Genomic DNA, 13787 nt, shown 5'->3' with positions numbered 1-13787 from the left:
TTCTTTTATATAAGATCTGCAGTGTTTGCAATTGTGTTTTAGTTACCATAAAGTCTTATATTATTTGACTGCTTTTTGTTGTTGAGCATGAATTCTCATTTGTTTGGCTAATCTTGAGAGGTTTAGCTCTGTATTTGGCAGTATTGAGTCTATACGGAGCTCCTGGCTCTTTTGACCTAACTAAATGACCCAGTCAGGCAGAGATGAGGGCGGCTCTGTGGAGACGGGAAACAGGTCTGACTGGCCTGCTGCAACTGAAGCAGGGAGGCACTCTTCACCTTACTAGTACAGGAGGTGCCTGCATTTACGCACCATGACGGCAAGCTGATCCACAAGCTCCTTTCAAATTAGTCACAACTGGAATTAAGGGGTGAAGAGTAGTGGACTTTGGATTTCAGCTGAAACTAAATTTTTAATTTGTAAATAAGTTACCATCTTCATAACCTTCAAATACCCCTGTACACTACTACACTATGCTATAACTCACAAAACTATACACTTTTACCTGCTGCAGTTTAAAGTCTGTTATGATAACCTGTTGCTGTGTGCTTTTTAAAAAGGGACACATATGATATGTCAATGTCAAAGGAACCCACATTTTAGGATTTCTTCCTGCTGATTGCAATGTAATTTAGCAGGACAGTGTGCTGTACTACAAATTAAGAATGAGAATAACAAGGAATAACCAGTTTTTTTTTTTTTTTTTTTTTTTTTAAGTTCACTAAAATGATTGGGTGTCATTGCAACTGAAACCTGTTATCTGTCGTACTGATTGAGTCATGTGGTTGTTGTTGTTAGTTTTCTTTTATCTCTGTCTCCTGTCACAAGGACGTGTATTTCCGTCTACCTCCGGCACAACACTCCACCCTGAAATGTCAGCGCCAAAGCACACTCTTCATTTATATATTTGAGTACAGGAAGAGCTCACAGTACTCCCCATTAACTCTGTCTCTGCCACTGCAGGCGCTTGTCTCAAGACTTGTCTAAAACGCCACCTCAGAAAATGGGAACGAGAGCTGAGCCCTGAGGGGAACACAATTAATTGGGAGGCAGTGGGGACAACATTTTCCACTGTTCCAAGAACCTAAATTACCAGTATATCCACTTCAACATATGACATATTGGACTCCTCAGAAGAGATGCGTTTTGAAAACCATTCCCACTCCCTATTGTACATTCTGAACCTGAACAAACTGGAACTTTTCTGCATATGGTCTGGGAGTGTGAACAGGTGCATGAGTTCTGGCATAAAACAACATCAATAATATCTGATGTGATAGGATATCTAATCCCTACTGACCCAATTGTTTTGTTACTTCATGATGACTCTAAATCACCCCCCCACACACACACACACTTTGTATTAAACAGTGGTTAGTGTATTTTCTAGACATAGTTATGCTTGAGCTCACTACAGCAAGGATTAACAAGCCCAAATCATCAACTATCAACCTATGGAAAAGCACAGCAGCACAAATATCAGACCTAATGACCTCAGCGCCACAAGAACTAGAGGAGAGCGACTAGGCAAGGTGTGATTTCTGTTTTGTTGGTTTCTTTTGTTTTCCCTGAGACCGCAGAGGGTAGGGGGGTGGGAGAGGGTTGTTGTTCTTGTTCAATTTGTTTATCTGTTCTATGCACCATCTGACATTACCTGGTACATATTGTGGAATTTGTTCTGTATGTCTGAATGATAAATGGTGCTAAAATATAATAAAAAATTGATGTGAAAAAAGAAAACCGCCACCTCACAGCAGTATGTCAGGTGGAAAAACTTAGAATCTAGACTAGCAGATCTGCCTTGCTAGCCTGCTGACTTTGTATGGACCTCAATTAACAGAGGCTAATGAAAGCTCCGATTTAGTTGCCTGCATTTGTGTTTTATTATGAAGTGTGAGAGAATTACAGGAGGACATTGTTTTTCTGTGTCTCCACAGCAACAAAGGTTCAGTGAGAAACTGAGCACTTCAAAAAGCTTTTTGTTGCGTGAGGTGTTATAGAGTCTCAAATGTTCCATCATGCATTGTTGTTCCACATTCTGATGAGTGTCACAGACTCCTGCTTCCTTTGTACTGAAGCCTTGTGTCTTGTTCTGATTTGCAGAGCAGCGCAGCAGTGGTCCGTGAGAAGGCTGAAGTGGAGGCAGCCAAGGGTGCAGTGGAGGGCCAAGCAGGACGGCTGACCCAGGAGGCCGAGCGGCTGCGCAAGCGGGCACAAGAGCTGGAAAATGAGGTGGCCAAACTCAACCGCATCATCGATGATGCCAAGCTACAGGAGAGCAGGCAGGGGGAAAGAGCTGGCCGATTGGAGGTGAGGGGTCAAGATGTATAAAGAGGAAGTTGGTCACTCAACTGCTGTTAGGTTTATTTTATTATATTCTGGCTTTGTTCTACACCGCCAATGTCGCATACTATACTATATGAAAGTCTTATATGCCAATGTCTGCTTAACAGAGAGAGAAAAAGCAATTGGAAGAATCTTTGGCTGAAATTAAGGAGCAAGAAGAGGAGATGTCGCGTGCCAATCGAGCGTTGACTATTCGGTTGGAGGATGTGCAGGTGAGATCAGCAACACTGCGCTACGCTACCTGTAGAGAAATTTCTATCACGTGGACGGTTTGACATTTTTAATATTGTATCCTTCTACAGAGGATCTTTTCCAAACTGAGCACTGAGCACAAGGAGTTGGAGGAGAGGTTACAAGAAGAGAGGACTCAGAAGGAGCAGTTCAAGCACATGAAGAATGACATGGAGGATGAGAGGAGACTGCTGGACCGCACAGTGGAGAAACTTCAGAAGGAGGTGAGTGTACTTGAGTCTATAGTACAGTAACATTTATATAGGCAACGCATAGGTAGAGTTGTTCTCAGATGTCAGATTTTGTAGCAAAGAGTTGTGTTGAGTAGTTCTTAAATAATTGGTTATTTAAACAATGCGGAGGCCAGTGCTCCTTCAGTTTCACATTCAGTCAGTCCAGAGAACATTCTATTGCTCTTGAAAATGAAAAATGAAACCAATTACAGAAAATAAACTGTTCTTCGGGCACTCTTGGGCAAAGCTAGGATAAATGGTATATTAAACATTTATAGAGTCAGTCATGTTGGTTTGAAATGCCAACTCGTTTTGACCTCAGTGTTTTCATCAGGGCAGAAATAGTAAGAGTGACTGAAGAACATTTTCTTTTCTGGGACCATTGAAGTATTTAACTTTTTTTAAATTATGGGATTCTGAAGGATTTAGATTGAATATTTGGATTCAATGCTTGTTTTTCGTCACATCTCTTTCTGTCTCTCGCCCTGAACTCTACCTCACTGTGCCTGCAGATGAATGATATTGTGGTGGCGTCCCAGTCATCCACTCTGGAGCTCCAGGAACAGATTGATATTTATAAAGAGAATAACCGTAGGGAGCTGACGGATCTGCAGAGGCTTTTGAAGGAGCGAGGACAGGAGCTGGAGAAGTGCCTACTGGCTACCAACACCCTGCAAGAAGAGGTACAGTGTGCTACGTCAGCCTCATCTAACGTAATGGGCCCTCAGAAAGGAGTCACAGATTTGAATGCTGACACCGCTGTCATGGTCAGAGTGGTCAAATCAAGGCCATCATTAGTCAGCCCAACTGAGCCCTCCCATGCAGAACAGCAGATGATGAGCCAACATCATCCTCTCCTTTCAGAGAGCGATGTCATCACTTATCATGTATTTCTGCTCCCTGCTGTCCTCTTAAACCCAAAACATAGTATTAAAGTGAAGCAGTTGAGCCGAGTAAAGGCATAGAAAAACTGTTCTTTATGAAAATTATTGTTTACACTCCGAGCTAGAATTTAAAGGGAAATGTGGAAAATTCCTTTATAATCCTTTGATGTGGCCACAGCACCATAATGGTGAAACTTGACAACCTGAGACCACTTTGCATTGTTGCATTCAAGCAATTTATCTTTGTCAGCAGTTAAGAATCTAAGGAATGTTTTTGTTGAGCGTAGGAGTATGTGAATAATTTATGTTAGAGGATGGTATTGCTGTTTTATGTAGTTATCAAACCTTATTGAACTAGGCAGTGCCGCTGAGTGTATTCATGGTGAGCACACACAAAAATGTTATAGTTCAGTTGTAAGATATGTTTATGGAGAGAAGGACCATAGCAACAAAGGAGTAATACAGATAACAGTAGATGAAAGATCACTGGATTCAGTGCTGCCTCTAGGTTAGTATCTATCTGTACTTTTCTGAGACCATGTGAGTTATAGGGTCTGTGAATAATATAGCAGTGATTGCCACACAGCAAATGTAAAATAATGACTTTCTTTGGAGGCGTTTTTGTCTTTTCTCTCTGGTTTGTTCCAAGAATCTATATGTTTTCAAGAGCTGCACATCAAATATAAACCAACATTTCCTATTTTAGTGAGTCTAAAGTTCAGTGTGTTGAGACTGGATGTGGTCATGTAAAAGAAAAGAGGATGAATCAAAAAAAAGTTTTTCAACCACTAGTGGGGCTGTGAAGTAATGTTACATTACTGTGCAATCAACAGTAATTAAATACAGTACTGCTGATTGCACAGTTGCTCGAGGTAATGTGCCCCAAAAGGAAGCAGTGTGCCAATAAAGAAGGAGAAGAAGATAACTGTAAACAAGCAGATGTAAACACTGCATATTTCAAGACATTGAAAAAGCGGTTTGTGTGAAAATGTTTTCGAGGTAGGAAATTCATTCATCATGTTTGTTAGGCATTAAGGATACAAACAATGTACCCTAACTCTAACCCTGTAAACAGAATTGTGTCTGTTTTATAATGAAAACTTCACTTTGCTACCTTTTTAATAGAGGACTTGGCAGGCTAAACTGATTTTAGGCTTTAGAGACTTCCAAGCAAAGAAAAATAAGAGTATTGACATTTCCTTCTCTGGGAGGAACTATCTACTGGAGTTATTTTACGTTCAGCCTTTATTTGACATGCATAACATGCTGCCACTCAATTTTATGTATTTACTGATCTGGATGTTCCTGATCTGGGCTTTCAGCTGTACGTGTGCTTGGGAGTGGAGTGTATAGGACATGGTCAGCATCTTTTTTTCCTGTCTACATCCATGCTGATGTATCTTTGTCCAGCTGGTGTACAGGAAGAGGAGGATGTCAGTGTTGTGATATCATTGTTGTGAAAGCTCTGGTGGCAGGAATCGCATCCTCCTCCTCACCCTCTCCAGAGAAACGGATTACTTTGGACTGGGCCTAGTGAATCCACTTTTCCAGCTTGCCCCGTCCATCTCCAACCAACAAGTGCAGGCCACACACATGTTTCTTCTTTAAAAGTCTTTCCTTTTCTAGAGAGGCCTGTCCAAGAAGACGGCAGTAAGTCACCGCAGGTTTCACTCCCTAGATCTAATTTATTAATTCCTTAGTACAGTAATGTATTAATCCTTTAACTTGCTTATTGCTATTCAGGGCTTGAGAGACGATGTACGAATATTCCATTACACTTATTACTAAGTCTTTGTATGCTCAGCTTTAGTCCTGTGGCTTAAATTAGGTCTTACTTAAGTACTATTTACATAATGAAATATGGAATAATTCTGCACTAATGGCCAAATATTTGTTCTGGCTAAGACATAAGGGCAGATGATGAATTTTCTTTGTCTTAGCATTAAGCAATGGGGGCAATTTTACAGCTGTGGGGGGCACTGCTGCTGAGTGAACACGGGGGGAATCTAGCTGCACTGGATTCATTAGTCACTCTCAGGGACTGCTTATTATTTAGGCAGCAACTAAATTGTTGGTCATCACTACAGCTGTGATACTTAAGATACTTAGGCTACTTAAGATAAGAAGAAAGATGACTTATTGCACAGGGAGATGGACTATCAAGAAGTATTTATAACCATGCTGAGCGTCCTTTTAATGAGATCCTGAGCCCCTACTAGACCAGGTCCGCTGATCTTCAAAATCTGTAAAAAGATTTGGTCTAGGTATTTACACAATGTGTTAGTAATGTGCAATGATGTTTCAGTATTTTTTCAGGTGTTGAAATATGTTGATGCATTTTGTTTTAGTTGTCACGTCGGGAGGAGGACCTGCGGCAGTGTCAGAGGGAACGAGACGAAGCCGTGCTCAGGGTGACGACGCTGGAGAAAAAGGTTCATGATCTGGAGGTGGAGGCTGAGACAAAGGCCCACGCTAAAGACGAAAAAGTTCGACGCGTCAAACTCATGGAGGTACATGATGTCAAATAAAGCCACTGATAATGGTCTTATCATTAGTAGACATGATGATGTCCGATCATTGCAAAAGGCCTTATGACCATCATTTAGGATACTCAAACATCTTAGTGTACCTCAGTTGTCAATTATTTATAGAAAAACAAATTCATAGAGCAACACTCCCTGACCGTATGAATGTATCGGCCTCATTTTGCAGGACAGGGTCGCTCAGCTGGAGTTGGACCTGGATGAGGAGCGTCAGAGTGGAGACCAGCTGATGGACAGGATAGACCGAGGGAGAGAGCAGGTACAACACACACACTCTCAACACATTCTCATTATCCCTGCTCACCTGTGTCGGTCGCCTGCTGCCCATGTACACTTTAGTTCACACAGACATGTCTCTGTTCCATCTCAACCTGTGAATGATATCCAGATCTCCCGCTGCTTTGTCTTCCACCTCTCTAACATCATGACCGCAGTCACTAATCTCTGAATCAAACAAACACGTGATCTCTACCAAACAATTTCAGGTCTCAAATATAGTCCTGAAAGAGTAAATTCACATGATTTATATGCAGGTTGATGTGTTATATCAGTGCTTCGGTGCATGTGCTCACTCTGAGGTGTGTGTTCTTTACATATAATATCCACACCGCAGGATTCCCAGTTTATTTCTGGTCTGGATAAAGTGGACGGGTTATTGCTTTGTAAGATGATCTTGCAAAATCATTCATGTTGGCGGCCTGCCCGCGTGGTCTAAGAGTGCCTATCCAATTTTCATGCAAGTCACAAAAGACCCCTCTTAATGCGCCGCTCAGGCCAAAATATGCAAGTTGCCAAATGTCTCAAGTTTTCAGGTTGTGGAGTTCACTTGGAAATTACACTCAGTAACTTCATCTTGAGAACAAATCCAGTTCTTGTGCAAATGCTCCAGTTTTCCTTCCTCCCTGACAAAGCTGCTGACTGAGGCACAGTAAAGTAAGATTTAGATAAAGTACATGTGCTTTTAGGATTGTTTGTTTGTGGAAGAGTGCTTACTAATCAGAGGGAGGATGATAGTTCTAGAGTTTTTGAAATAACACTGCTTTATTGCAACCCTACTATTTAAATGCAAATGTGTATGTCTTGTGGTCAGAGTTCCATGGAACCTTTGCATCTCCTTAATATTAAATGTAAAAACTATGAGATCCAAACACAGGCATGTAAGGCTTGGCTACAGGCTCCTCTCAGTGTGGAACTGACCGACTCAAAGGTTGTGCCCAAAATTTTTAATTAATGTGCGTAGCGACAACAAGAGAGGCTTAGTGTGTGTTGAGTAGAGTATTTAAAATCTCCCTAAATGGTTTCTCTTTTGAAAAATTCCCTAGCAGGGAGGAAAGAGTGGCGTCGTGACAAAGTGGCATTGGTTCGGCATGAGGCAGAGGTTGGTTGTCAGGGCAACACTCGAGCTTTGTGCAGTCAGAGTGGAGTAGGTTGAGTGCTCGTGGTGTGTGTTTGTCAGTGCACACACCCGAGGGTATGTGCTGGTGTGTGTATGTGCTCTCATGTCTGTGGGGAGGAGAGGGGGGGATGTATGGCTATGGGATGGAGGGGTGCTGGGGTTGCAGCAGAGGCAGCAGGAAGAACACCTGCGTCTCTCCTGGCACCAGGTGCTGCTCTCCTGTCTAAATGAGAGTAATCTCCCCTCTCCTCTCCTGCCGTCTTTCACAAAGCAGATTAGTTTCGCGGTATGTTCCAGTCTGCTGATTCAGCTCCCTCAAGCACTGTGCTGGGTGCACCAGTTATAGGGGCCATCGTTCATCAGAGAAGCCCACTGTCACCTACTAATTGGCATAAAATATCACCAATTCTAAGCTCCCTTCACAAAGAAAGAACCATCACGGCTATATCGATTTCTTTTCATCCTCCCTTCTTTTGAACCAGGCTATCACTGAGCAGTCATGTTCATGCAGTAAGGCCTCTCGGAGTTGATTTCATGTTCAGAGAGTGGATATTTGATGACATCAGATTAAAATGAAAGGCATAGTTTGACATTTTGGGATATATGCTTATTCACCTTCTTGCCGAGAGTTAGATGATACCACTCTGATATCTGTCTGTCTGTTAAATATAAGCCAGTTATCTTAGCTTAGAATAGATACTGCTACTGATACAGCTAGTCTGGTAACAAAATCTTACTATGTTCACATAAGCCAATGTAAATCCACAACTTGTCAGGTTTGCACTCCACAATGTTGAACTATTCCTTTAATGTTGTATATCTGCACACCTTACACAAAAATGTTGCCAAGTTTAAATAAATAACATTTTATTATTATTATTTTAATAATATGTTAGTCTAAAAGCCCACAGCTATATATCTTTTTTACAGAAACTGCTGGCATGGATTTATTTTAACATGTTTTTACTACAACCCTGTGTCACTGGGAGAACAAAAAGTGGAATGAAGCCAAACAAGAAAATCCAGCTTACTAATTAGCTGAGGCCCTTTCCGCTTTAAGTCTTCTATTGTTTAGCGTTTTGAGCGACTGAGCGCTACAGTGGTTTCTGGTGTGGGTGAGACCGTATCAGATAATAATTGTCATCAGACTGTGTGGGACTGTAGCGATGACAGTGTCTGGACTCGGCTTGACAGGTGGAGCAGATGAGGAATGAACTCCTGCAGGAGAGGGCTAGCAGACAGGACCTGGAGTGTGACAAGATGGCTCTGGAGAGACAGGTACACCTTCTCCTGTCTGGAGGAAAACCCTACAAACTCAGAACAAAGCACCAACTCATTTCATTCATACGTCTTTTCATCATTTTCATTGAGTTTCAAATTCATTCATTTATTTTTGATACACTGATATTATTGTACTGGATATATTATGATATACACATACATTTGCCCAGTTATGTGCCTCACTACTTTTCTCTTTGTGACCTCTCTAGACCAAAGACCTGAAGAGCAGAGTGGCTTATTTAGAAGGCTCCCAAAAGTCCAATAAAGAGGGCCTGGTAACCCAGCTGGAGGATCGCATACAGGAGCTGGAGGGGAGACTGGAGGGGGAGGAAAGGTGAGATGAAGGCTCCGACAGGGAATAGAGATGAGCTGTGCTGTGGTCAAGGTGACGGAAGAGGAAAGCGTTAGTGGGGAAAGTTAACTGGAAAGTAGAGAACTAGGTTAGGTATGACAGCTTGGGAGTGACTTTTAAGTTCAAGTTTATACTTAGACACTGATGGATTTAGACTACAACATTGGAGCCAATATAGGAGAAGGAGATCACAACTTTTAATATTGCTTTAAATGGTGTACACCAATTGGAATTGGGACTTTTTAAATCAGACTATACAGTGACTTTCAAATCATTTTCTTATTCAGAAGAAAAAATCCAATCCAATTCTGGGTAATCAAATCCTTAGGGTGGGAATCTGAACAGCTCTTAATTATTAGAATTCAAAGATTTATGCATGTCAATATGATGTGCTGCATTACATGTACAGTATGATGATGCATCGCGTTGCATGGGTTTCAGGGAGCGTGCCAACCTGCAGCTGGTGAACCGCAGGCTAGAAAGGAAGGTTAAAGAGATGATGATGCAAGGTGAAGAAGAACAAAACTCATTGCAAGATCAAAAGGACCAAGTACGTAATACACACTTTCATGCCCCGACTAACCGTCATTAAACTCAATTTACTACGTACTTTAAATAAACAGCCATCTAGTGAAAATATCTGTGGAACCCTTTTAACCCTGTGCTTGCTGGTTCTTCTTGAAGTTGAATCTGCGTCTAAAGGCCTTGAAACGGCAGATGGACGAGGCCGAGGAGGAGATCGACCGACTGGAGCACAGCAAGAAGAAGCTGCAGAGAGACCTGGATGAGCAACAGGAGGCCAATGAGCAGCTCCACGGCCAGCTCAAAGCTCTGCAAAATGAGATCAGGTGAACGCCTAAAAACAATATCCGATTGTCCATTTGTCATCCGTTGCAGACTAAAAGTTTGAAAAACAAGATAATAATACACATACATTCTCAGTGTCCTAGTTATAAGCAGCACAATGCCCAATGGTTAGCACTGTGGCCTCACTGCAAGAAGGTACCGGGTTCAAACCCTGGTGGTCCCGGGCCTTTCTGGGTGGAGTTTGCACGTTCTCCCCGTGTCTGCGTGGCTTTTCCCCCACCACTTAAAACATCTTCCCCTCCTGCTGCCCTACATCACCCCAGTGGGTGCTACTATTGGTGATGGTTTAATGTGTCTATGATAAAGTGCTATATAAATGTAATGAATTATTATAATATTATTATTTCTCATCCAGGCGTAAGAGCACCTCAGCACCGCTGCTCAACACCCTGGACGACGACGAGGATGACGACATCAGCACCGACGGGGAGACGTACTTCAGCTCATCACTGGGGTACAAGCGCTCCTCAAGTCAGGACAACATCTTGTCCACCTTCACTTTGTGAACAAACGGGACGGGAGGTGGATGATAAAGCTGCTTTATTATACATCACTGTTGGACCAAACAGCTGGAGAGCTGTGCTACATGCTTTTTGAAAAGACTACACCCAAATATCTGTGTGGTTCAATCTCGATGTCCTTAAATTCAATCAGTATTATTTGAGCAGCTCTGAGATGAATAGATTAAATCATAAAAGTGTTGATGTTTTAGCCTGTCCCATGGAAAATAAATGTATATACTTTTTAATTTGGTAATTTTACATTCCCACATGAAGTCTTATGTAAATGTTTCAGTTCTTTTCTGTGTGGAGCTTTGTTAACAAATGCATTACACATGATTATCCTAGCATTAGTAAACTTAAAAACGCACTCTTTAATTCACTGTAAAACAATGCAACCAGTACTGCCTTTGTGAACAATATGAGGTGATTAATCCTCACTGTTTTATACCTATCAAATATGTTAAATGTACTTGCAGTATCTGATTATTAAGTTCTATATCATTCCATAAAAAAAAAAAACTTTACATTTTATGATTGAAGATTATATCTGAGTATATGAAGTGACCAGTGCCAGGATGTTTTTTAATTTTAATTTTTTTATTTATTCACGGTTGAATACACAAGATCCTGGCTCAGTGAGGGTTTTAGGGAACAGTTAATGAGGGACTTTGTACACATTTTTTAGACCGCTTTATATGGTTTGATATGAATAATAGATCCATTAAAATATTATCAACAGGCGTTTGTTGGAATTTTATCGCATAAGTTACTCCAAATATTCGTGAGTGACACCACAGTATTGCTTTTACTTATCTACTGGTAAAGGCTGCTTAATGCAATCATGTGTGATAAAACCTAAATTAACTTTATTTAGTCTTTTCTGTGATTATTGATTCTGAATCAGACTTGTAGCAGTCACCGCACCAAACAAAGATACACATATCGAAACAATTTCATCACTGAAGATATTATATTAGAAACACGTTTATTTAACTTCTATCTCTGGTAGTGATTTCTCTCCTGAATGGGGTAGTGTTGATAACTGGACATGGTTTAAATCTTTTTGTTTAACCTCGTGTGTGTTTGAATTGGGCCACTGCACATAAAGCCTTGCAATGCCTTGTACGTGTGCTCTAATTTTCCTTGAGCTCAATGAGGGAATTTCTTCAGATGAGAAACTGAATTTTGATGTTTTGCTACACTGTGATGATTTGCACTCTCTGTTGGCTCTGCATGGAATATAAGTCTGACATATAAGTCTGACACCTGTGGAGGGAGAGTGGATGGAGACAAATTGCTGCCACTACCTCTCTGTACACATGTATGTTCATAAATCCTGCTGAGACTAAAATAAAGTTACTTCCAGTTACTCTTACTCATGTTTCTTTTCTTGTTGAATAATTCCTGGACATTGATTAACCCTTAAAGATCCCTTTCAGACATGTTTTAGCAAGTACTGTATAAACATATTCTGCTTTGAATAATGATTTGTATCTGATATCATTTTTCCACAAAAGGTTCAAATGCCTAGTTCAAAATTCATAAGACAAGAAGAATACAAGATTTGCATCTACTCCCTCATTATAGAAATCAAACTATGAATATGCAAATATGCATTAAGATTTTTCTTATAGAATTATTTTTATTATTAGGATCCTTTACTTAAGTAGACATAATCAGCACAACTGTGAAAATAGTCTAGTAAAAGTCCGGCATTTTAAGTTTTACTCAAGTATCAGCAAAATGTAATCAAAGTACTTTAGAAGTGCTTTTGTTTTAATATTAAACAATATTTTGATTTGTATCACCTGTTTTTTGACTTGTATTCAGCATTTTAATAACTGATCAAGGTGGAGCTGATTTAAACTATTTCATGTGATGGTCACATTGTTAATTTCCTTCTTAAAATAAGTGAAATTATCTGCCATTCTAGTTTGTCTGTTTCAGCCTATTTCCGACAGAAATAAGCTAGTTAATGAGTGAGAGAAAATATGACTTTTTGGACTCAGTAATAGACACAAATTACTTAATGAGATGGAATTTTTTGCCTTGTTTGCGCTATGCAAAATGTGAAATTTTACAAAGCAACTGATTCAAACTGAAACAAATGTACGCATTTGTACACTGACTTCGGTCAGCCTCTGTGATAAAATCTCTGGGGTCAAAGCAGCTGTGACAACAGCGGCTCTTTATCTTTAATTTCGTGGTCACTGGGTCAGTACTCTTCCTGCTGGAACATATGAAGCAAATGAATCCTGTGTTTGGGCCTGATCCCCTTTCAGTGCAGAGCTTTGACCTGCTTCAGTCTCTGGGGAAAAGAGAATTCCTGGTGTCGACTTGGAGCACAGTGGAAAGCGTATGTATTTGTAATGAATTTGCGTCACATTGTAGAGGTCTGCTTTTACTTTGATATTAAAGAATCAGTGTAAAAAAAAAAAAAAAAAAAAAGCCATAATAATCTACTTTGATTTCATGTTTTAAAACAAAACTGGGGGTGTAGACGTCCCAGTCTTTCTTTCTTTACACTGGTATCTACAGCTGACTACAGCAGAACGAGGTGAATGGGCTGAGCTTTCTTTTTCACACTGGCTATTGTTGGCAGGGCATGACCTTCATTTGTTATTATTCTGTGTGGAGCAAACAAATCAACCGTTCAAGTGCCACAGTATTATCTCTCTCTCTCTCTTTTGTGTGAAGACTAAACTAATAGGGGCTGCAGGCTGGACGGCTTAAGAGGGGAAAGTTGTGTATGCTTAACAAGGTGATCATTCTTGGGATTCCTTTATGTGCTTGAGTGAGTTCAACCAGAGTGACTGCTGAGAAATAAAGAGGTAGACAGCTGAGAGAGAGTTGTCTCGGAGGGAACTGAGATTTCTCTTTTTCACAGAGAGCTCTTTATTTCACACTTTTAAATAGGAAACATACAAGTTCAACAAGTCTATTTCTGGCGGTTAAGTGTAGGTGGACAGAAAGAAATAATAACAGCTTGCGATCATTTCTGTTCAAAATCTCCTAGTGCCATGCTGCCCCCTTGCTGTAATAATGGTATCTGGTTTCATAGTTTTGGTTCCCTAACAACAAGTAAGCTTTCCTAAAAACTAAGATGTGATAGAAGATCCGAAATAAACAAAAAAAAAATAATCATATTAAT

General features: G+C 40.5%; 1 protein-coding gene across 2 annotated transcripts in view; it reads left to right on the top strand.

The window, feature by feature from the left end:
• cgnl1 (cingulin-like 1) overlaps window positions 1–12011 on the top strand; it is a 34412-nt gene extending 22401 nt beyond the window's left edge. For both annotated transcript variants that reach the window (XM_028601044.1, XM_028600955.1), the window contains exons 9-19: window positions 2104–2310; window positions 2454–2558; window positions 2649–2801; window positions 3323–3493; window positions 6043–6204; window positions 6407–6496; window positions 8828–8911; window positions 9124–9248; window positions 9708–9816; window positions 9951–10114; window positions 10489–12011. In XM_028601044.1, coding sequence (XP_028456845.1) covers window positions 2104–2310; window positions 2454–2558; window positions 2649–2801; window positions 3323–3493; window positions 6043–6204; window positions 6407–6496; window positions 8828–8911; window positions 9124–9248; window positions 9708–9816; window positions 9951–10114; window positions 10489–10639 — 1521 coding nt within the window. In that variant the 3' untranslated portion in view covers window positions 10640–12011. The remainder of the gene's footprint in view (window positions 1–2103; window positions 2311–2453; window positions 2559–2648; window positions 2802–3322; window positions 3494–6042; window positions 6205–6406; window positions 6497–8827; window positions 8912–9123; window positions 9249–9707; window positions 9817–9950; window positions 10115–10488) is intronic.
• The last annotated feature ends 1776 nt before the right edge of the window (window positions 12012–13787 follow it).

The sequence above is a fragment of the Perca flavescens genome, chromosome 1, assembly GCF_004354835.1.
Source record: "Perca flavescens isolate YP-PL-M2 chromosome 1, PFLA_1.0, whole genome shotgun sequence".
In the NCBI taxonomy this organism is placed as follows: Eukaryota; Metazoa; Chordata; class Actinopteri; order Perciformes; family Percidae; genus Perca; species Perca flavescens.
This window is presented reverse-complemented; position numbering and strand designations above follow the sequence as displayed.